Genomic DNA, 22,769 nt, shown 5'->3' with positions numbered 1-22,769 from the left:
TTTGAATGTGCGCATGCAGTGATCCAGAATTACTGCAGTTTTCTTTTGTTAAAACCCAAAACATTTGTTGCCCTGAGTCTTTAAAAGAACCATTTATGAACACAAGTCTGGACAAGATAGCACCAACCTTTGACAGTTTAAACTTCCCTGTCAAATATTATTCATTAGAGACAAGAGTTAAAAGGAAGAGTCAGTTTTAAACCTGCCTTATTAAAGAAAATGCAGTTTTTTATGTGCGGTTTATTGCTTTCTTTTTCTTTTAATCAAAAACAGAACAACTTGGGATTTAGCTGCTTAGCAACACAAACAAAAATATATATTTACTGAAGCTCTAATACATGTTGCAATTTCATGAACATATTTTCTTTGCCTGATTATTATACCAAATATAAATGATTTCAGGTGGTATAAGGAAAGGATCGTAGTTTCGTCAGATATTTTTCTTTGAAGAATCCATGTCTTCTTCCTTAAGTGATGTTTTTTTCCATAGTCAGTTTTGTTCCTGATGGATGTTGCAGAGAGACAACAACACGCCTTCATTTCCTCTTTGTTTCTTTTCCTTATTACATTTCTGCAGTTGTCTCAATCTTTGCATATAAAACCTCTGTTTGTGTGCATGTGTACGCTTGCACTTCCATCCTCCAACAATTTGGATTCTGTATTCATTAAAAGCAGCGTTTAAACACTAAAATGCAAGCCCACACCTGTTGTTTACGTCAGCAGGAGCTCTGTTTGAGGCGGGTCACAGTAATAATCATCAATAATCACAATCACATCATGAATCTCCAATTATCTCCCAAGCTGCTGGCCCTGGGCAGAATTCAAGCCTGTCTCTCCATTTTGAAGTAATGAAAGTGTGTTTTGTTAAAGCTATTAACATGCTACACATCACAGATTCTCATCCTAATTATTCTTTTTCATTTTCTCTCATTATTATTATTGAAAGGACACATTAAGTTTTGATGAAAAGGAGTGTGTTTGGGTGTGTGTGTGTGTTTTTGGCAGGATCGGAGGTCTTCTAGTTAGTTTGTGACAGAAATGCACTGATGACTGACAGCTTGTGCATACAAATACCCTTACAGCTTACTGAAACAATGCTCCACTTGTCATGAAAAGTGATTCAGTTAAAAGCAAACAGTCTAATGGACGATATATCTGCATGCCTTTAGAAGGTGATATAATAAAAAAATGGGAAACTAATGGACTTGTTTTACAAAGATGCTAAAATAGTTTTGCTGGGACCCTTAAAGAGACTATTAATCCTTGCATTATAGTCGTGTTTTAAACTGTTTGACCCTAATTAGTTTCACAGGAAACAAACAGCCACGTTGTGTTTCACACTAAACATACAGCGAGGAAAACAAAGGTGAACGCTGTCTGAGGAGCTCAGAAATCAACAATTAGTGTCATGGCAGGATATCGACATTCGCTGCCCCGTCAAAGCCACGCCCTCCGGCGATAAGTCGGTTTTTAGTAGCATGTGACCTCAACGTGTTGTCGTCTTTCTGACACAGTTTGAAGCTGATTTGGTGAAGCAGGTGGATTATTGACACGTGGTTGTGTTAAAGGCCCAGATTATGAGCAAACATTTGCACTTTGGTGCAGATAGACGGTTTATGTTGGAGTTGTAACAATTTTGTGTTACATTTTTGAAGTCAAGCCACGCCCACAAAGTCTGATGAAAATACTTTTAATCTCCTGTGCCTTAATAGGATATTAGAAAAAGCTTGAAGCTGATACTTCAAACTCTTGGAGGAGTTTGTTCAAATGAAAAGGCAAAAAAAACAACAACTTGGTCGACTTTTTGTTGTTTTCAGAACAGTGCAGGAAGCTGAATAGGTGTACTGATTTTTAAACTTGCACATGAAAGTGAAGGAATGAGAAAAGGCTGTTTGAGCGTTTGTAGGTGGGTTTGTTTATCTGTTAACTACCAGGTAGCAGAATGTTTGGGAGACTCTTTATCGTCCATCATGTAGAACCAATCTGGTGCACCCACAAAGTAGTTCCTCCTAATAAACAATGTGAATTTTCTTTGTGTTTTTCAACTGTTTTGACAATTTTAAATGAAATTTTAAACGATTTGTTCTCAGCTTTTTGACATATTTGCAGTTCTAGGGCGGTGCAGGTCAGTAGATTTAACATGTCGCCCATCGGCAGTGATCAGGACTGCAGGGCAGCTCAGAAAGAGGCTCATTGGGAGTAAAATGTAAAATATCCCACCCCGTGGACACATTCTGCTGGTTTTACCGCAGTGATACAACCAATACTAACGTTACATCTCATCTTGTTTAATGCAGCTAACCTTGCTGTGTCCATCAGTGGAGATTTTCTGTTTAAAACCCATTCATGAGACTAAAATTATCATTATCAGTTATCAGTCAGCAGCTCGGAGCAGACAGACTGGAATTGAACATGAACTGAACGCAGAAAATTAAAAAGATAAACAACATTTACAACATTTTCTGTCTGTAACTGTTCAGATTAGCCACAGGTTGATCTTATTTATCTAAATCTGTGATTTCCTTGAGGTGTGTTTGCTTTAGCTCAGTGGTTCTGTGGTTTAGTAATCTCCAAGCTGCAGGTTCGAGCCCAGGTTGGGGTTTAATATATAAAATGCCAGCACGACTTCTTTAGTTTTATATTTTTTTAGAATTTCCTTACAGACGTTTTTTTTCTTCACCATTTACCTTTAATAATCTCAAGTCGTACTTCAAATAAAACGAGAAATCCAAACCGGAAAGCCGTGCACATCTGTCTGTTTAATTTTACCCAGTTAAAATTAAAAATCCTCCCGTTTCTCTGATTAAATTATCAGACCGGACTGTTGTCACGAGACAAAACCTCGACCCCTGGGAGAAAGATAAAAGGCAACAAGTTTGTACACAAATAAATAATAAAATAAATATTAAGCAACGTATAAAGTATTGTAACATCGGTGTGGTTATTGATTTAGGAAATAAATGTCCGCCTCACTAAAATTTAGGCTGATGCTCTTCGGTTTATTTTATTCCAACTAGTTCCTTCTTCACGTTTCTTTCCTCTCGTCTTCCCCCAGTTTGTGCCGTCACCTTCTCATTTTCTCTCTTTCTCCTGCTTCCTTGCCTAATTACATCTAACTAACCCTGTCGTCTTATTATTATTTCAGCTGGCTCCCCTCGTTATTTTGTTTGACTGGAAATAAACTCCAAATGAAAACTGAAGAGAGAGCTTAGCGTTGACTGATGCTGTATGTGTGTGAGATCTTTTTTGTTTCTCTCGTGCACATTACCATTTTTGACTGCTCAAGTTAAAAACAAGATGTTCAGAGGCAAATAAAAAGAGACCAAGATTCATTTAGATGTGAAGTATAATTTAATTAATCAACGGTAAAACATGGTGCAGATAAACAATCAAACCTTTTAATGAGATTTTAGCATCATAACTTCAAAAGCAGATATATTATCTTCAGCAGCATTTGCTAAATTTCCTGCCATGAACTCTTGGAGCTTTGCTACAAATTGTGTGAATATTTCGTAAAAGTTAATTCATGGCCATTTTAATTTTATATATAGTAAGAACTCTTTCATTCTAATGCCTTTGTGTGTTGAGATATTATAAGTTTTGTCTAAAAATACAAAGAAATCAATGAAAAACATGGATAATAATCTTCACTAGCAGTATTTTTGTTTTCTTGATCATTGTAATTTGTAATAATGCACATATATGTGATAAACAGGCAAACACTTAAATGTTTACTCCCTAATAATAAATGTCTAAAAGCCTGTAAAATACTTGTTCTTGTTGTTTCTTGATTTAATACAATAATGACCTCTGTGGTTCAAAGTCGAGGCAGAACAAATCATGTTTATAGGTTCTGAAGTTTCATTAACTCAAAGTAAACAATCTTACCCTTTGCACTGACAGCACTTTAATGAGACTAGATTAACTTGCTTCATTAAAGTCTGGCTTAATGTTTAAACGTGATTGAAGTTAAATTGAGATGAAAGTCAATATTCAGAATTAAGATTAAGGCGCTGGATGAAAATCATGCTGTCACCAAAGTTGAAACGACTCATTCTTTGGAAATATTAGACAAATAAAGTTCCCTTAAAGGGAACTTAATTTCTCATACATCTTAAGCATGTGTGCCGAGCTTAATTGCAGTTGTTTCTTCAATGAGATATTTAAATTTAGAATCAAAGCAGCGAATCAACAGGCAGAACGGCGGCTCAGGCGACGCTTCGAGCTGCCGACTAATTATAGGGGCTGTGAGTTGGATCTGCAACCCGTCCACATACCAGAATGCTCTCAGGCAGGACCGAGGCTGATGTTGGCAGGTACGTAGCCCTGCCACCATTAGTGAGGGAATGAGAAACACAATGTAAAACTTCCTGCAGTCGCAGCTCAAGTTATAAATGCAGACCAATTACTGTTAATTTTCTGCCAGTCGAAAGATTTACAATTTAATCACCAGTTGTCGCTGCTGATAGTGTTTGAGTGAATATTTCAGTACCAGAACTTATGTATTACCCACTTTAATTACAGTAGCTTTTGTTTTTTTCTTCTCTGCTCCATGTTATTCTTAGCAGCTTATCACTGTTTAACACTTATCAATCGGATATTGGATGATAAGTCGTAATCAAGGCCCCCATCTCGACCTCGGCGCCGGTGTCAGCTCTGACATGTGGGCTGGCATTTAATGCGTGACAGCAGCTCGACACGAGTTCACATCCCTCTTCATTAGGGACGCTGGAGCCGGTTATATTTTGCGCCAATCAGCCTCGGCGTAATCGCCTGTGTTCAACAAACCAATCTAGCCCATGACAAGATAATTACCATGGGCTCTCGAGGGAGGTGGGTACCGTGGCAGACCGGGGAGCTGAAATAGAAGTTGGAGCAGCAGTTGCACCTTTTGGAGTGCAGAGTAATTCTGTTTCCATCAGTTTAATCGGGGCTTTTCTGTGGCTGTTTTTGGAAACGAAAATGTTGGGGACGAGTGCAAAGATTGACCTGCGCTTAATGACTCGCGAGTCCCGAATCCCTTTCAGGAGTGTTGAGAAACGATCACATTAGGAGGAACTTTGAGTGCAAGTACTTTGGTTGACTTTTCTATTTTTATTAGAAAGTCAACGACGCTAAATGTATGATTCGTGACAAAATACGACTTGGTCTATTTAGGACTTTAAGAAACTCAACAGTGGCTATAACTCAGTAAATTTTATAGTTATTGAGCTAAAATTTGGTGTATTTGTAGAGCATCAGCTCTTCTGTCTGTTAGCAAAATATGTTATGAGCCATTGAACAGATTTCAATGAATCTCTCAGAAACCCATCATTAGATGTACATCTACAATGTTTTGAATTTCCCATAATTTAACTCAAAAATGGCTGTATCACGGTCAGTTTTACAGATATTGAGCTAAATTTGATGTGGTAGTAGCTGAGACTCAAAAATAGTCTTGCAAGAATTTGCTCAAGATTGCAGATGACGTCATTTACAAAAATTAAACGACTATAACTTTGTCCCTTCTCATCATGAGATAATCTTAGTTTAAAATGTTGGCATGAAAGGTGATATATATCCATCCATCTTATCTGTGGTCGGGTTGTGGATCCAGGAGACAAACCCAGACCTCCCTCTGCAGCTCCTCCTGGAGGATCCCGAGGAGTTTCCAGACCAGAGAGGAAACATAATCCCTGCAGGGAGTTCTGGGTCTGCTGCGAGGTCTCCTTCCAGTGAGACATGCCTGAAAAACCTCCAAAGGGAGGCGTCCTAATCAGATGAACCACCTCAGCTGACGCCTTTCGATGAGGAGGAGCAGCGACTCTACTCCGAGCTCCTCACCTTCTCTCTGAGGCTGAGCCCGGCTGCCCTACGAAGGAAGCTTATTCCAGCAGCTTGGATCCAGGATCTCGTTCTTTCAGTCCTGATCCAAACCTCATGACCACAGGTGAGGGTTGGAATGTAGACGGAGCAGGAAGTCCAGAGTTTTGTCTTTTGTCTCGACTCTTTCTTCACCTCAACCAATCCGTTGATCAATCTCCCGCTCCATCCTACCATCACTCAGGAACAAGACTCCCAGATACTTGAGGCAGAGAATCACCCTTGACCCGGAGGGAGCATTCCACCCGTTGAGAACCACAACCTTGGACTCCGAGGAGCTGATGGGCGATATGCATTCCTATAATTTGGTATTTTGCAAAATGCACTTAACTCTTAACTTTGAGGTGGTAGTATAACCGAATAAAAAATGCAACAATAAAATATTTGAAGTATTTTCTAATCAATGTTTTGCTTTACTCAGGACCAGCAGAAACCTCATTTTTGAACGTGTTGAAATTTAGTTTGATGTTCTCTATTTTAATACTTTTGCATCAATACATTTATATCTGTGTGGTTTAGAGTTGATTCTGCAGGAGGAAGAACTCTCAGGAGATTTTGTAAACTCCTACAGAAGAAAAGAAAAATATTTAGTTAGCGAGGTTGAAAAAAAAACAAAACTGTTTTAAAATTTCTTGAGAAAATATTAAAGCATTAATCAATTTAAATTACTCTTTAAACCTGAGAATAATATCTTTATTAAAGCATGTAGCATGCTTCCAAGGCTTAAAACAGCCCATCAAAGCACATAAGACATATAAGAGATAATTTTTCATACAACAAATTACCTGGTGTAAGCCATTTTACAACGTAACATATTTTTCTGTTGCTGCCACACAGCTTATGAAAGTTTAATGAGCAGGAAAAAAGCTATTTTCTATGCTAGAAGTCTCTGGAGCTGTTGTAACCTGCCGAAGAGAGGAAAACAAAAAGAGAGTGCTGGTTTCTTCAGTTTTCAGTCTATCAGAAGTCATAAACCTCCATCTGACAGGTCACACAGTCAAAACCCATCCTCCCCAAACGTGTTACCATTTTTCCTCCTGCACTCTGTCTTGTTTCTCTGGCCTTTAAGTATCCCCTCCAGTCCTCCTCCTCCATTTAACTGGTTCCGCTGGCTGCAGGGAAACCTCACCCACCTAGAGTCTCCCCCCTCCATGTTTCGCTCGAAGTGGTCATAAACAAAAATCCCTGAGAGCGGTGGCTTTGTTCCCACAACGGGGCCGAGGGCATGGAATTCATCACTCGCTTTGACTGAGTTACACCTCGTCTCAGCGCAAGGTCAAAGCAATTACTGGACTTTCACTCCATCTCTGACCTCCCCCTTCTCCTTTTACTTCTTGCTCCCCTCGACAACAAAACTCTACTTTTCTTGCTCCCCCATGACCCAGCTTTCTTCTGCTTCTCCTCTCTGCTCAGGTTTCCTCCATGCAATCTATGCTTACTTGTGCTTTTGGTTTTTCTTTGCTGTTCTTTTTCCAGCATTTTGCCTTTTTACGCTTAACATATTTTCTGTCTTATGTCACTTTGACGTCAGTTTTTTGGGTCAGTGGCAGGAACCTGCTCTCCTGGTTGTAAATCAGCCCATAGGCAAAGACCAGAGAGTTTTAGTACTAAATTTTTAGATGCTTTATCCTGGAGACCTCAGAGAAAGAGAGAATCCCATTTCCCATTGCGTGGTCTGATGAGTCTCAATTCACTGAACTCCAGTGGTCTCCACAGTCCAGGATCTCAGATCAATCCGGAAAAGTTGAGATGTGGAACGGGAGATTCACATCACGAATGTGCAGCTGACTAATCTGCAGCAACTGTGTGATGCTACCATGTCAATGTGGACCAACATCTCTGAGGAATGTTGCCAAGAGATTGCAGAGTCACAACAAAAGTCATCGTAAGTCTCAAATAGGTCCAATTAAAATCCAGTTACAGGCCTGAATTTGATTGATTTCATTCTAGTTACAAGTTGTCACGAACCTGGGTGCTGACACGCACCTACGGCTCCAAGGCAAGATGAGGACCAGTAGGCAGCAGGTGAGGAAAAAATCTCCTTTAATCAAAACTTCTCTTGATTACTAAAAAAAAAACATAGCCACATCCAGATTCCAAAAACATCTCAATAAACAAGGACCTCAAAAAGACATACAAGGACCCCCCAACTAACTGAAACCCAAATGCCCTTAAATACTCTACAAACATAATCACAGAATCAAAAACAGGTGAACCAAAAATCAAGACATGAACAACTCACAAAAGAAACAACAAAAACCCGAACCGGATACAAAGAACCGGAATCCTCACAGGTTCCTCCTGAACACCGAGAGGAGACGTCATTCTGACCCACATGTCCTCCCCCCCGTTGCCATCCACTCACCCGAGCCAGGGTCCTCAAGTGGAGGTCTCTAGCACTCCAGACCCTCCAGTGAGGGACCACAGTGGACCGGACTCCGAGAACCGGAATCCTCACACAAGTCGAATCAGGACATTCTTACAGTTAAATTTAATCCAATTGTACAACTTGTAGTGGTTAGAGCTGTCGCTTCCCAATAAGAAGGTTGCAGGATCGCATCCTGGGTCTTTCTGGGTGGAGTTTGCATGTTCTCCCTGTGTGCTCACGCGGGTTTACTCCGGGTACTCCGGTTTCCTCCTGTCTCGGTTGTCTCTATGTGTCCCTGTGATGGACCTGTCCAGGGTGTCCCCCGCCTCTCACACAGTGAGACCCGGAAAGAAAATGGATGGATGGATGTCCAACTCATAAAATGATCATCACATTCATGCAAACATCTCAATTATTTTCATCAGAGAGACGCCAATTAATCAGCCGACTGATTTTAATCGGCCGATATTAGCCACTTTTAAAACATTGTAAATCAGCCACACTTGGGCATACTTAAACAATCATCAATTAGGAAAATGAAGATGCAGCAGCAGCTGTTACAACCAGCTTTCTGTTGCCCATAATTTAGTTTTTTTTTAAGCGAGAATGCTCTTACAAATATAGACTCTCTGGTATTGATATTTTTTTGTTAAATGAAAAACATAACACCAAAAATTTGTGTTATATATCAACTATCAGCTCATCGGTATTGGCCATAGAAAGATGCATATAAATGTCAGCCCTTAATCTACATTACAGTATTTAATTGTTAAATTAAATACTCATAATGCAGTTTTATTAAAACAGTATTAAAATCACAGGGTTGTCCTTTGGTAGTTTTGTTACATTTTTAGCACTTTATACAGTATATATTTAATCCTCAACATGTTTAGTTACTGTCAGTATTTGAAGAGTGTGGTAGCCTTTGCCCTCATCCTTTCACACAAATGCAGATGAAAAGATTTTAAGACTAAACTGGTTTTTGGTGCAACAGATGCTGCTGCTGCAGATTGATGATGCCAATCTCTGAGCTGCAAAGCCTTTTTTTCTCTGCAGATCAAAGAATGAGAAAATGACCACATTAAGACTTGTTGCTGAGCTCGGGGACAGGCCTGAAATGTAACTCACGTTGAAATCTCTGAATGCACAGAGCTGCAAAGCTTTGCTTTAAACCCTGAACTATCAGGAAACCCCAAAAACATCGATTGAAATCTCTGCATTTCAGCTTCTATGCTCTTTATGTCCTTGAAATGGCATCATTTACTCATCTGTTGCATGGCAACTTTACCTGTTTTAATATATTTTATTTAACTAGAAAACTCTCAGAGGGAGAATTTAAAATTTTCTTTAGCTGCTAGAGACGATGAGTATTTTTTTGACTTTTGCCCTCTTTGATAGAATTACAGCAAAGGAAAGGTTCCCAAGTTCCAGTTAGGATCATTTGTTTGAAACAGTTTGGTTAAGAAAACTAACCAAACTAAACAGTTATGGTTTCTTAAACACTGCATACTTTAAATGACAGAAATGATCCAGGAGAAGACAAGAGGCCCCATAATGACCACACTCTTATTACATAAGACAAGGTATTAAACTGCAAGGGTTAATAAGATCATTTCATCTTCTTCTCTCACTCCTTCAGTGAATCTTAAAGATAATGATGTTCAAGATTTAAACTGGAGCACCTCGTCCGAAAGCCTTCGAGGAGTCTCAGACGAGCAGCTGCACTTTTTCAGAACCTCATCTCCATTTCCAGATCCACTTCAAATGCAAATTTAAATAGCTTTCTGTTTCTTCTGTAAGCTTCATTACAAAAACGTTTCCATGCTGGCTGATCGATTTTCACTATAATGACAGTCTAATTTCTCATCTTACCTTGAGAATGTTTTGTTCGGCTTTTTGTGTTTTTTAAATCAGTAACGACACATTTCTATGTTTTCCTCTTTTGTGCACATCGTTTGCTCGGTTCGTGGAGCCATCTTCCTAAACCTTTACGGTTTTAAAGAGCTTAGTTCGTGTTATAACCATGTAAAAATAATAATAAAAGATTGAGTAATAAGCCACTTCATTCCTCAGCCATTATTAAATGTTTGAGGTTTGCCAAGATGAAACTCAGAATGATCTATGCTGATTAATGTCACAGTGTTTCCTCAGGTGAAGTTGTCACATATTAGTTCTGACGTTGGTGTATGATGGATTACCGAGACCCCGGGTTATATGAAATGTGCAGGCAGATACAAAATGCACACAGAGAATCATTTTTTGACACTGAAATATTGCAGCAGAAAGGTGTTTACTTGGCTTCAGAAAACACAGGAAGGACGTGAACAGCATCGTCACATACAACTCAGGAAGACATCATTTAAAGGCTTAAAGGTTGTAAATAATTTGCTTTTGGCGGTGTGAATCGTCACAAACTGTAAAAAAACAAAACAAAACTGTAGAACAGACTTGTGTCTGTCTCAATGTCTGCAGTTTTTTTTTAATATTTCCTTTTTACTGACAGATTTCTGGAAAGACACATCTTATTGTTGGTAATTGGAGCAAAATAGTGAAAAATCGGAGCTCTAGCAGGAGAGGAAATGACGACTAAAACAAAATTAAAGGCCTGGCCTCATTACCAGTGCTTGGAGTACATGTTGAGGATGACTCTCAGCTACTACCACACCAAATTTTAGCTCGATATCTGCCAAATTAGCTGTGGCAGCCATCTTGAATGGGATTGACTCTAAAAGTTCATACTTTCTGAATGTTTCAATAAAATACACAACAAAAATAATAAAACAGAAAAGAAAACACACGTTTGCACAGACACGGACACAAAAACATGATCACCCTCAACATTTTTCTGTGTTTTTTTGCTCGTGCTGCAGAAAAATATGTATTAATCCTAAACCAGACTGAAATCCTTTATTAAAAGTACCGGCAGGACATTACTCGACTGCATCAAACAAAACAAAAATATGTGCCAATCATCTTCACAGTTTGATAAAACATTCATAAAGGCTCACGTCTAATCAGGTGTTAGGATGTTTGGTGAAGCTCCAACTATGGGTTGATGTGAAATATTAAATATTTACAAAACTTGCTGAGATCTGGGCAGTGATGGAGATCTGCGATCTGAGAATGTAGATCTTAAATTAGGAGCAATTCTGACTCCAAGCTCATGTCAGACTTTATCAGATGTTGTAGAAATTATAATTTTTTCTGGCAGGTAAAAATGTTCTTTGCTCGTCTGAAAGCTGCTTTTACTATAAGAGGACACAGTAGAATTACAGCCGCTTGCTTGAGGGAGAAGTGAATGACGATGTAATTGGACAGATGATGCGACTTCACTCTTGGCTTCAGCTCCATGTCACAGGCGGTTGATAAATAACCCTCTGAGCTAAAACAGCCGTGCGCTGTGTTTGCAAAATAAGATTTAGCAAATGATTGAAGTCGTCTTGCAAGACGAAGGGAATTGCAATCTATTTCCACAAGGTTAAATTGTTTCATCATGCACTCGTCTTCAGATAAAACCATCAAATGTGTTTTTCTGTGTGGCATTTCTAAGCGCCGGTGTGTGTGTGTGTGTTTTGACCTAAGCTGTGAATTTTATCTGACTGAGTAACAACGCAGTGGCCCAGCCATCCATCTGTTACACAGCCTACGAGCAATTGTAATTGCATTAGTGCAGTGTTGATTTTTTATTAGACACCGTCTCCCAAAGTCCCCAGGCTCATTTTCCTTTATTAGACAAGTCTGAAAAGACAATACAGATCCTCTTGTCACGGAGTCCCTCCTGACAGAACTTCATTCCAAAGTGAATGGAGTGATAACCGGGCAGAACTGAGCCGATTGAGGGGGTTTAGGGAGGAACGCCGCAGGTTGTATTTCCTGCTGCTGCTGAAATTGTTTCAGTAAAGTCTGAAGACGTTACGCAGAAATCTGTCTTTAAATGGGTCCAAATGCATAAATCACTTGTTTTTGTTGACCAATTAGATTTAATCTCTTAATTTAAAGTGTCTTATTTCTAATTATTATGAGGGATATCTTGTAAAGTCATGAATCTTAAGAGAATCAATTAAGAATCACTCCAGTAGATTTGTATTTGCAACCACTAAAAAGGTAAAGGGACACTGAGTTAAGTTAATTTAAAGTGTTTTTATAATATCAGCTGGAATGAATATTTATCACTTATTTAATGGCTAAAATTTGATAATTTCTAGTCTTATATTTTACCCCAACCCTTTCTTTTTGCCGTAGTAAGAATTGTTTTATTGACTTCTGTCTGCCGTTTTGTTTCTGGTGTAATAAACTGGAACAGAGGAGCTGTTTTTGTCCCTGTGATTTTCTGTTCTCCTGTCTCTGCCTCCCCCGGTTTACACTTTTTGCCATCCAGCAGGCTGACGGTCCAGATATAGATGTTTGCTGTCACGGCTCAGACGCAGCAGCGAGTCACAGTAATCTTTTTACTCAAGCCTTCACCTCAGCTCCGTGTACACTTGTGTTTGGCAGCAGTGTCACTCACTAATCTTTGTCATTTTTTTTTGAAAGATGTGTCCGGGGCCTCAGCTGTTTCCTCTTTATTTTTTTATTGCTGTCACACCTGCTGCTGTGGAGTCTGGGAAAAGCACAAATGGCAGCAAATCTCTGACAAAGGATTGAGACTCCGCTCTTTGGTAGAATAAGATGCAGCATCCTGAGCGATGACGATGAATAAGGCTGTGCATATGGATCCCTGTTGGCCTAAAATATGAGTAAATATTAGCTCAGTTTGTGCATATTAAGACAATTATGCATTAAGTCCCTTAGCTAAGACTTTGCAGATCTGTATGGACACCAGTCTCTCTTATCTATACTGACATTTATTGATTTTTGTGACAGATTAACTGTTAACCATCTACAGTATGTTCAGCTCGTAGCTTACATTTTTGTCATCTGTTGATAAAAATAAAACTTTTAGGTCTCCTTCAAGTTCAGAAAAATGGTGACTTCCAGCTATTAAAAGTAAAAATGTAAATGTCATAAGTGGAAATGTGTGTACAGGATTTAAAACACTTGACGTTTAGATAATTTTTCTCAAATATTAAACCTCTGATGTAAATTATTTGGCAGCAGCAAAGCACAATAGATTTGTTTTACCCTAAAAAAGCATGAATAGAATTAGAATTTTGCAGGAAATCAAGCAGGAATCAGGAAGAATTCATGTTTTATGCTATGATTTGTAAGTTTGAAATAGAAGTCTGCAGATCCCAAACAAGGTGCTAACATTTTCCAGCCACATGAAAAAGGCATTTCACAAGATCCAGAATGTTTTGTTTTGTTTTTTGATAATGGGTTTAAAAAATATGAAACGCCACCCTTGTGTTTTTTGTTTCGGGCAGCCAAAACTCAAGCTTTTGAGAACGATAACGTCCTAACCCCACTTTTAATCTAAACTACAGCCCGAGGGCGTCCTCTTTTCCTCTTTTTCTTGTTCTGTTTATACTTTATGGACATGCTCCACGCCTTGTTTCCTGCATTACAGCGCCACACACAGGCCTGGCATAGTTACTGCAGCGTTTCGGGTCGTTTTCATCGTTTTTCTGTGGATGAAGACGTTTCTAGAAACGGATATTTTTCAGAAAAGACAAAGAAAAAGAATGTTTTGGAAAAACTGCATTTTTGTGTGGAACAGTGCCAAGAAAACTGGTGTTTGTCATTATGTCTTCCTTATTGTTGTGTATTTTTGAAACTCTAAATCAAGAGATAAAAATAAACCTGCTCTGACAAACTTTCCAGCAGTTAATTGTCTGTTTCCTCAAATACAGGTTAATGACTGCTGCACAATGAACTAAAACTGCATTTAAATTATAAAGCTTCATAAAAAAACTCAAATTTTGTGTCACAGCCACTAAAGCACAACCACCATAAATGCTTTAAACTCAATGGGATCACCACTTTTGCATTTTACTCATTGTATTATTAGAAGAAACTGTGCTGTAATGAAATTTATGTCAAAGTTACCATGAATCCAAGGTGATAAATCAGCTCCCTCAGTGACCCTGCTCACCTGTTTGTCTGTTTGCAGACGTCCTTTTTTATTCTGTACAAACTGAAAACTTAAACCAGTGAATATTTTAGAAATTTATTTGCAAAGAAAACAGAAAAGAGCAAGAAGACGTGTTGAGTGAAGGATGTGTGTTGTCAAAAAGAATCAAATGAATGGAATGACTGTAAAGTGTAATAAATAAAAGAAACACATCAGTTTCTCCTCTGACTGCTCATTTCTTCTTCTCACTTTCTTTGCTTCCAGTCTTGCCATTTTCCTCCTTTGTTTCACTTCAGTCCCATTTTAATCCTTCATCCCTGCCCTCATCTTCCTCTCATCCCTTATTATTTTCAGTCAGACCATTTTCTCTTCCCCCATCTCATCTCTCACACTGTGCACTAATCCTTCTCATTTTTCTCCAACTTTTCATTTCTCCTCCTGCTTTCCGAGCCCCGCCCTCCTCCTCCATCGCTCTGTTCTTCCTTTTGTTTTCAGCAACTGATCTCAAAAATGTCACGAACATTTAAATATTGGAAAATCACAGTTATTTCGTACCATTACCATAATTACCGTAAACAAACAAAACCATTACGGAGAGATTTGCATCTCCTGCCAGCCTCCACAAAGCTTTTTACACTACAAGCCATCAGCTGTGGTCTGCCACAAAACGTGCAGGACTTTTTCACTCCAAGAGGAGGTTTTCACTTTTAAAAAATATTAAATCAAAATGTCAAGCATTTGATTATAGTAAAAGGTAAAAAGAAAAGAAAAAATGCATTCACTTCGTGTGAATTCTTTGAATCAAACAAGATTTTTATTTCCTTATGTTGGGTTTTTTGAGTCTCGAAGAGGTTATTTTCTTTTCTTAGTAATGTCTTTGACTCTTCTTGTTATCAGTTCTAGATGTCCATCCTGTGACCTCCTGAATGTGGTTCATGAGGTATTTGAGATATTTTGCAGTCACACATATGCAAAGACATTATTGCCCACCTTTCGCCTTTTTTAGGTGGGTAATAATGATTGTTTATTTTTGTTTTGCAATGAGAAGATCATTTTTGTTCTCAGCTGTTCCTGTCTGGATTGTTGCTGCTTGTTTTTTGTAATTATGATTCTGCTTCTCTTACCTTCTTGGCAGTTTGCCGAAACCACTTTGTGTTTCTGTCTCACTGCTCGTCTTAAATTGTCTCCGTATATGTCTGCGTGTATCCATCTGTGCGAGTGTGATTATTCTCGACCTTGTTATGTGTGTGTGCGATAAGGCGGAGGATGGTGAAGGGGAGGTCTGAGGCCATCGAAGCCACAAAGCCCCGAGCTGCACTGAAGAGACGATGAACTCTCTTGTACTCTTGTTTTCCTCAACACATAAACACAAACACAAGAAGACAACACACACACACACACACACTTGTTTTCTTCACCCCGCCCCAGGAAAGAGGAGGATTAAAGCGCCTGTGTAACCTTCAGTCATCCAGGAAAAAACTCAAATAAAATTACCAAACAAAAAGTACTTTTGTTTTTGTGTTCATGTTTTAAGAAGGAACAGATTAAAATATAGAGAAGTAAAGAAAACAATAAAGAGCAATTCTCTTCTAATCAGCTGATGCACCAAACCACATCTGTCATTCGTCCTCCTGCTTTTGGCTGCATAATTAGATAGGATGCATTATGACAGATAATGTGTTGCACAGCCCATAAAGTGCCCTTAATGGTACAAAGAGAATATAGACTGCAGTGGGTGCTGTTCCCCTGCAGAATAACAGACGGCTTTAATAAAACAGCGCCGAGCCATTTTCTCATGATAACAGACATACTTTGTCCAGCCTCTTAAGCCTCTGAAAAGCGGTACACACTTTGCTGTCCTTGGATGAGAGTACTTGCCCTCAGTCATGTCAATTAGCCAATTTGGGCTTTTTTTTCTGTCAGTGTTTCTTTTTAGTTGTCAGTTTAGTGGCAAATCAGCTCTCATAACTCTCTCCATCGCTCTGTGTGTCTTTGCAGGGTGATGAAGTGCTGACTGTCATTAAAACCAAGGCTCAGTGGCCGGCGTGGCAGCCACTCAACCTGTAAGTATCCCAGCGTCAAAGAGAAAAGCACTTCTGTTAAATATCAGTAACCTAATGGATGTGAAAGAGCAAACATAAAACGGGCTGTCCTGGATTATATCAAATGCTCCAGTAGATTTTCAGATATACTGAATGCAGTTCTGAAATGCATTTAAAGCTGGATATTTATCTGGTTAGATAAGCAAATAAAAGATCTCAGAGAAGAAGTTTAGGTGGTTATATAAGAGCGAATCTGCTGCTAAATGTGAAAGAAAAGAAAAACGAGTGAGGTAACTGTCAAGAATAAATATTGAGGATCAAGCAGGACGGTGGAGCATCATAAAAACAAGGTTCTGGCTTTTACAAAACATCTTCTGGACCAGTAATTTCATTATTTGAATGCTTTCATATGTAAATAAATGCATGCATAGTTGGCATCTGGTCACAAATTTTGCTTAAAATGTTTTACTTAAAGACACAACAACCATTGATGTTCATTACTTTATGATTTTCTTTTATCCGGTATATATGACTTTGCAATGAGTACCTTTAAGTCAAACTGAAACTCAAATTAATGATTGTTAGTCATATCTGGTAGCATTGTAGCCAGGGTGGCTACTTCATGCTTTTATTGTGCAGGAAGCTGGTTTTCTTACCTGCTTGTAGAGTTGAACTCTGTCGTTCAATGTTCCTCCGGTTGTTTGAAGCTGTAACAGTTTAACTCTCACATATGAGTTAATTCACTTGATGAGAATCCTACAGAGACAGCTGGGTTGAAGGTGTAAAGCAAAAAACCTTCAGCCTGTGCCTTCAGAAACAGGAGTTGGCCTCAAACAGAGGAGTTCAAGTACCTGATGGTGGGATGAAGCGGGAGATAGATCCACAGATCGCGGCCTTTAATTAATTAGTTAATTAATTAATTAATAGCTTCTAAGTGTTCTTGGAGATCATTCTCATTTTTTTGGTTTTATCTCAGTTTCAAAGATTATTGTTCACAGTGTGCTTGGGTTTATCTCTGAGCCCTACAAAATAAAAGTTGCCTCCTTAATTTCATAGTCATTCAAATTATATTCTTCTGCAAAATTGAGAACGACACGAATGAAGAAAGAATTTGCTTTCAGTGCTGAGTTCATTTTTTTTTATTCAGTTTATTCATTTTCATTTTAAAAACAAAACATTCACATACAAAAAAAATGCAAATCAAACAAAAAAAAAAAAGAAAGGTAGCAGAAGAAGAAAAAAATCTTATAATATCTGCCCCTATTTAAAAATAATAATAATAATAATAGTAGTAATGATAATAATAATAATAATAATAATATCAATTTCAAAAATGGTAATAATCAAATAACATCAAATAAAACAAAAACGAAAATTCAACTCCTCAAACAGTAACTCCTACAATACAAATTATACAAATTCATAGTTTTTTAACAAATGAACTTTTATCATTCTCTTAAATGAATTAATTGAACCAGCATTTTTATAATCATAATCCAGACCATTCCATAATCTTACTCCTCTGACTGAAGTGCATTTATCCTTCAAGTTTGTTCTAATTTTAGGTTTTATGAATATTTCTAGTCCCTTGAGATTATAATTACTTATTCTCTTAACGAAATTTAATTGAATGTTCATAGGTAATATATTTTTATGAGCCTTATACATAATCTGCAAAACATAATAATCAACCAACTCATAAAATTTTAACAATCCCAATTCCTGAAATAATATATTTGATGGGTGATAGTAATGCTTTCTTGTGATAATTCTTACAGCTCTTTTCTGCAAAATAAAAATAGGATCAGTAATAGTTTTACATGCATTCCCCCAGACTTCTATACAATAAATCAAGTGTGGAACAATTATTGCATTATATAATATAAATAGTGCTTTATCATTAAATATGTCCTTTACTTTATGTAGTACTGCAATAGATCTTGATATTTTTGTTCTTAAATAATCTATATGAGCTCTCCATGTTAACTTTTCATCAATGATGACACCCAGAAACTTCACCTCACTGACTCTACAGATTTCAACTTTAAACGTACCATTGACAGTTCTCTTTTTATTACTGAATATCATATAATTAGTTTTATCTATATTTAACGATAATTTATTAACTTTAAACCAAGTTTGTATTTTTACAAATTCCGTCTGCATCATCTCCAACATCTGTTCTATGTCTTCACCCAAACAAATAAATGTAGTGTCATCAGCAAATAAAACACATTTAAGCAACCCCGACACATTCACCAAGTCATTCACATATAAAATAAATAACTTTGGTCCAAGAACAGAACCCTGAGGAACCCCACATGTGATACCACAGAGTTCAGATCTTATATCATTTATTTGGACAAACTGTTTCCTGTTTGATAAATAACTTGATACCCACTGTAGTACTGGGCCTCTTATGCCATATTTATTCAATTTTTCAAGGAGAATATTGTGATCAATGGTGTCGAATGCCTTCTTTAAATCCACATAAATACTGACACAGCACTGTTTTTGATCAACAGCAGTTGTTATTTGTTCTATTAAGTCCATTAGAGCCATTGATGTAGATTTATTTGCTCTAAAACCATATTGATTGTTATTTAAAATATTTTGTTTATCAATGAACTGGTCTAATCTGGTCACAAACAGTTTTTCCAAAATTTTTGAAAACTGTGGTAACAGGGATATTGGTCTGTAGTTTGTAAACATACATTTTTCACCACTCTTGTAGAGAGGAATTACTTTAGCTGTCTTCATATTATCTGGAAATATTCCAGTTGAAAATGATAAATTACATATATATGTAAACGGCTCAATAACACAACCCATTATTTCCTTCACAAACATCATGTCCATGTCAACCCAGTCTTTAGATCTTTTGTTTGCAAAATTTTTTACAATATTCATAATTTCTTCTTTGTCAGTTCCATCAAGAAAAATACTTTCTGTACAACCCATCACTGTATGACTTACAGTCTTGACTATTGGTATTTTAGCTGCAAGACTTGGGCCAACATTCACAAAATAATTATTAAATTCATTTACAATTTCATGCTGATCATATATTTCATTATCATCTTTAACAAAATATTGTGAAATACCTGATTTTGCTTTATTTTTCAAAACACTATTCATTATTTGCCATGTTGCCTTCATATCACTTTTACTTTTGTCTAATAAATCACTGTAATATTCTTTCTTATGCTTTCTTATAATCCATACTAGCTTGTTTTTATATTTCTTGTATTTATCTTCCGATTCTTTTGTTCTTAATTTCAGGAAGCATGAATACAAGTTATTCTTTTTTTTGCAAGCATTTCTCAACCCTTTTGTCATCCATGGTTTGTCAACGTCTCTCTTTGTGTAATTGTTTTGTACACAATTCTTTTCATATAAAGCACCCAAGATATTCATGAAAATATCATATGCTTTGTTTACATCATTAACATATACATCCTTCCAGTTTTGTTTTCCCAAATCATTCTTTAATTTATCCAAAGCCTTTTTTGATGTATTTATTATTTTTTTCTTGATTGTCACTGCTTTTGTATTATATTGATCATTTTTATAAATCATGAAAACGGGTAAATGATCACTTACATCAGTTGTTAAAATACCACCAATCACTTCTCCATTTGTTATGTTTGTAAAAATGTTGTCAATTATTGTTGCACTATGAGTTGTGATTCTGGTAGGTTTTAATATCAGGGGATAAAGATTTAAACTGTGCATTGAATTTATAAATGTACCAATATTATTTGAGTCTGTTTTATTCCCAAGGTCAATATTAAAGTCACCACACAAAATAACTGTTTTGTTACAACTCCCCACAAAGATGTTCATAATTTTATCTGTTAATAGCTCTATGTTTGATTCTGGTGATCAATATACTTTCTGCAACGGATGAAACATTTTTTTCTTTCTTTGCGACTGAATGTCAGACTTTGATCACTTGACTTCTGAACAAATGACAAAGACTTAATCTGCATCATGAGGAAATTCTTAATTAGCACAAATAATTAGCAGAACTTAAAAGCTCAGGAACATTTTCTGTTCCAGCTCAGTGCATGAACTGTTTAATGTAATTATAATTCAGATACTATTGTAATGTATAAATAATAAACATCTTTATTGTTTTTCTGATGATGTTCTCTTTATTCTTTATAATTGGCAGACTGGCTTGGATAAATAATGACACACTTTAGCATCCTGTGCCCTGTCTGGAATTAGCTCAAGAGCAATTAAAGACTTATCACAATTATAGCCCTCAGGACTGCATGAGCATAAACACACACAGACACACACAGATGCATATCCTTCACCAAACATCTGTTTAATTGCACCTCCTAGCATTGTTTGCCATTTGTGATACATTGTGCTTCTACTTCTTTTACTAATGACACACACATGCATGCACTGACTCACACAATCGCTAACCATGAAACATTTGCTCGTGTTTTTCAGTTATTTATGCAAAGTTATCAAGTTATCTTCACATTATTCTGCAAGTGTTTGTGCTCATGTCTGGGTTATAATGAGATAATTAGGTCACTAAGATGTATTTTTTTTCTGCAAAGACACTTCAAATCACCTCATTATTGTGTTCATAATATCCTACTGCAGTCATTATGTTGTAGACATGCAAAGACAATACAACATAATGGGAAATTTTCTGCTTCTGATTGGCTATTTTAGAGCTGCAATTATTACCCAATTAGCAGTGTGACCTGGGTCAGAGATCACGACCTGAGAAGAGGTCATTTTGAATGTAATTAAACGAAGTTTCAAGGACAGCAGTTTCTCATTTTCTGTTTAATTTTGGAGCTATATTTAAAGTATTTTCACAGTTTTTATTTTCAACCATTCCGTCCAGGCGTGCAGCTCCGTCAGCAGAGTTTTCTGTGGACAGGACGCGTCACCTCATGTCCTTCCTCACCATGCTGGGGCCCAGCCCGGACTGGAACGTGGGGCTGTCAGGAGAGGACCTTTGTACCAAGGACTGCGGCTGGGTCCAGAGACTTGTGACGGACCTGATACCATGGGATGCAGGCACCGACGGTGGTGTCACATATGAGGTACTGAGATGCGTTTCACATATTTACTTCATGTACTTTCTGTCAAAGTTTACTTAAACCAAGACAATTTACAAACTCTTTTGAGCTTAAAAACATAATTTCTGTTTGCAACCACAAAAGTCGCCCCCTGCTGGCTGCCGGTTAGAATGCATGTTTGAGACACAGCTTCATTTTTCCAGCCTTGAAACTGTCTTCATCTAATTCACACATTGAAGAACTGCTGGTAATATTTGCGTCGAACATCATCTTTATCACAGAGCTCTCCACTTCCACCTGCCTGTTACTGTGACAGTCTTCTTCAGTTTCTACAACCTTGGAAGGAAAGGTGCTCATCCATATTCACCTGCTGTTTGGGGACTAAAGCAATTTATTTATAGTTTACATGCTCATGAATAGGCAAGGAGTTTATTCTGCAGAGGAGAGATGGTAAATAGTTTTCACAAACCTCCCTGACATGAAGTCAGACCTGTTTTAATTCAGGTTAGGGTTATTCTGCAAACAAGAAGGGTTTCTTCTGCATTTAGTTATTTAATGCAGTGTAAGTACTTCTTATAAGTACTACTTTAAACTATTTCCATGAATGATATTAGAGTTTAAAACAGTTTAAATGTTTTATTAAATCGTGTGTTTTTCTGCAGAGCATACATTTTAAAACTTTGACACAAATAGCTTTTATATTTTGTTTTTAGACACAAAGTGACAGAAGACATATTGTCTTTAACTAGTAAAGAACTCACTATACAACAAAATGTAGAAGTATTTTTTTTTTGTTGAGCTTTTTTTGCTTTTTGGCTTCATTTAGACTCATTTGTTTGCAAGAGTAGATGAGATATGCAGTAGATATTTACCACACTTTTAACTGCTTTATTGTTATTGGGGCATGCCAGCAGTGCATAGAGAGCAGTACAATGCATTGTACTGCCTCATGCAATGCATGCAGGCACCTATTACTCTACACCGAATAAGGTGTCTCTTTATTTATTATATATTATTCTTCCGTTACCCTTAATGCAGCCCGAACCGGGCAAAGAACCTCCACAAATTTTATATCAGAACGACCGGCTCGGTCTCGGCATGAGGGCTACTATTTTAATTCGCGTGTCGTGTTACTATGGCGACGTAATCGCAAAAAAACACGCAAAAATTTCTGAATTTTCATGAAATTTTGTCAGTTACACTCTAACCTCACTAACGAGCTAGAGTGTGGAGCTGTCTGAGCACAACACATTTTTTAGCGAACAAACTGCTCCTACGCCCACATTTTTTATGATACATTAACAAATTATACATCGAAACGTAGGCATTTTTGTCTTCCTTCAGGCAATGTGTTTACTTTTCCTGTAGGTCTTATAGTTTTCTGTCAAATCGCCCCAGAAGGCAGAGTGGTACCTGAAGATCTCATATCTCTT

At 37.4% G+C, this 22,769-nt stretch overlaps 1 protein-coding gene across 1 annotated transcript in view; it reads left to right on the top strand.

Moving 5' to 3' along the window:
- LOC108243468 (spondin-1-like) overlaps positions 1–22,769 on the top strand; it is a 102,099-nt gene that overhangs the window by 56,808 nt on the left and 22,522 nt on the right. The window contains exons 7-8 of the mRNA XM_017428918.3: positions 16,239–16,303; positions 21,159–21,360. Coding sequence (XP_017284407.1) covers positions 16,239–16,303; positions 21,159–21,360 — 267 coding nt within the window. The remainder of the gene's footprint in view (positions 1–16,238; positions 16,304–21,158; positions 21,361–22,769) is intronic.

This window comes from Kryptolebias marmoratus, linkage group LG11 (genome assembly GCF_001649575.2).
Source record: "Kryptolebias marmoratus isolate JLee-2015 linkage group LG11, ASM164957v2, whole genome shotgun sequence".
In the NCBI taxonomy this organism is placed as follows: Eukaryota; Metazoa; Chordata; class Actinopteri; order Cyprinodontiformes; family Rivulidae; genus Kryptolebias; species Kryptolebias marmoratus.
This window is presented reverse-complemented; position numbering and strand designations above follow the sequence as displayed.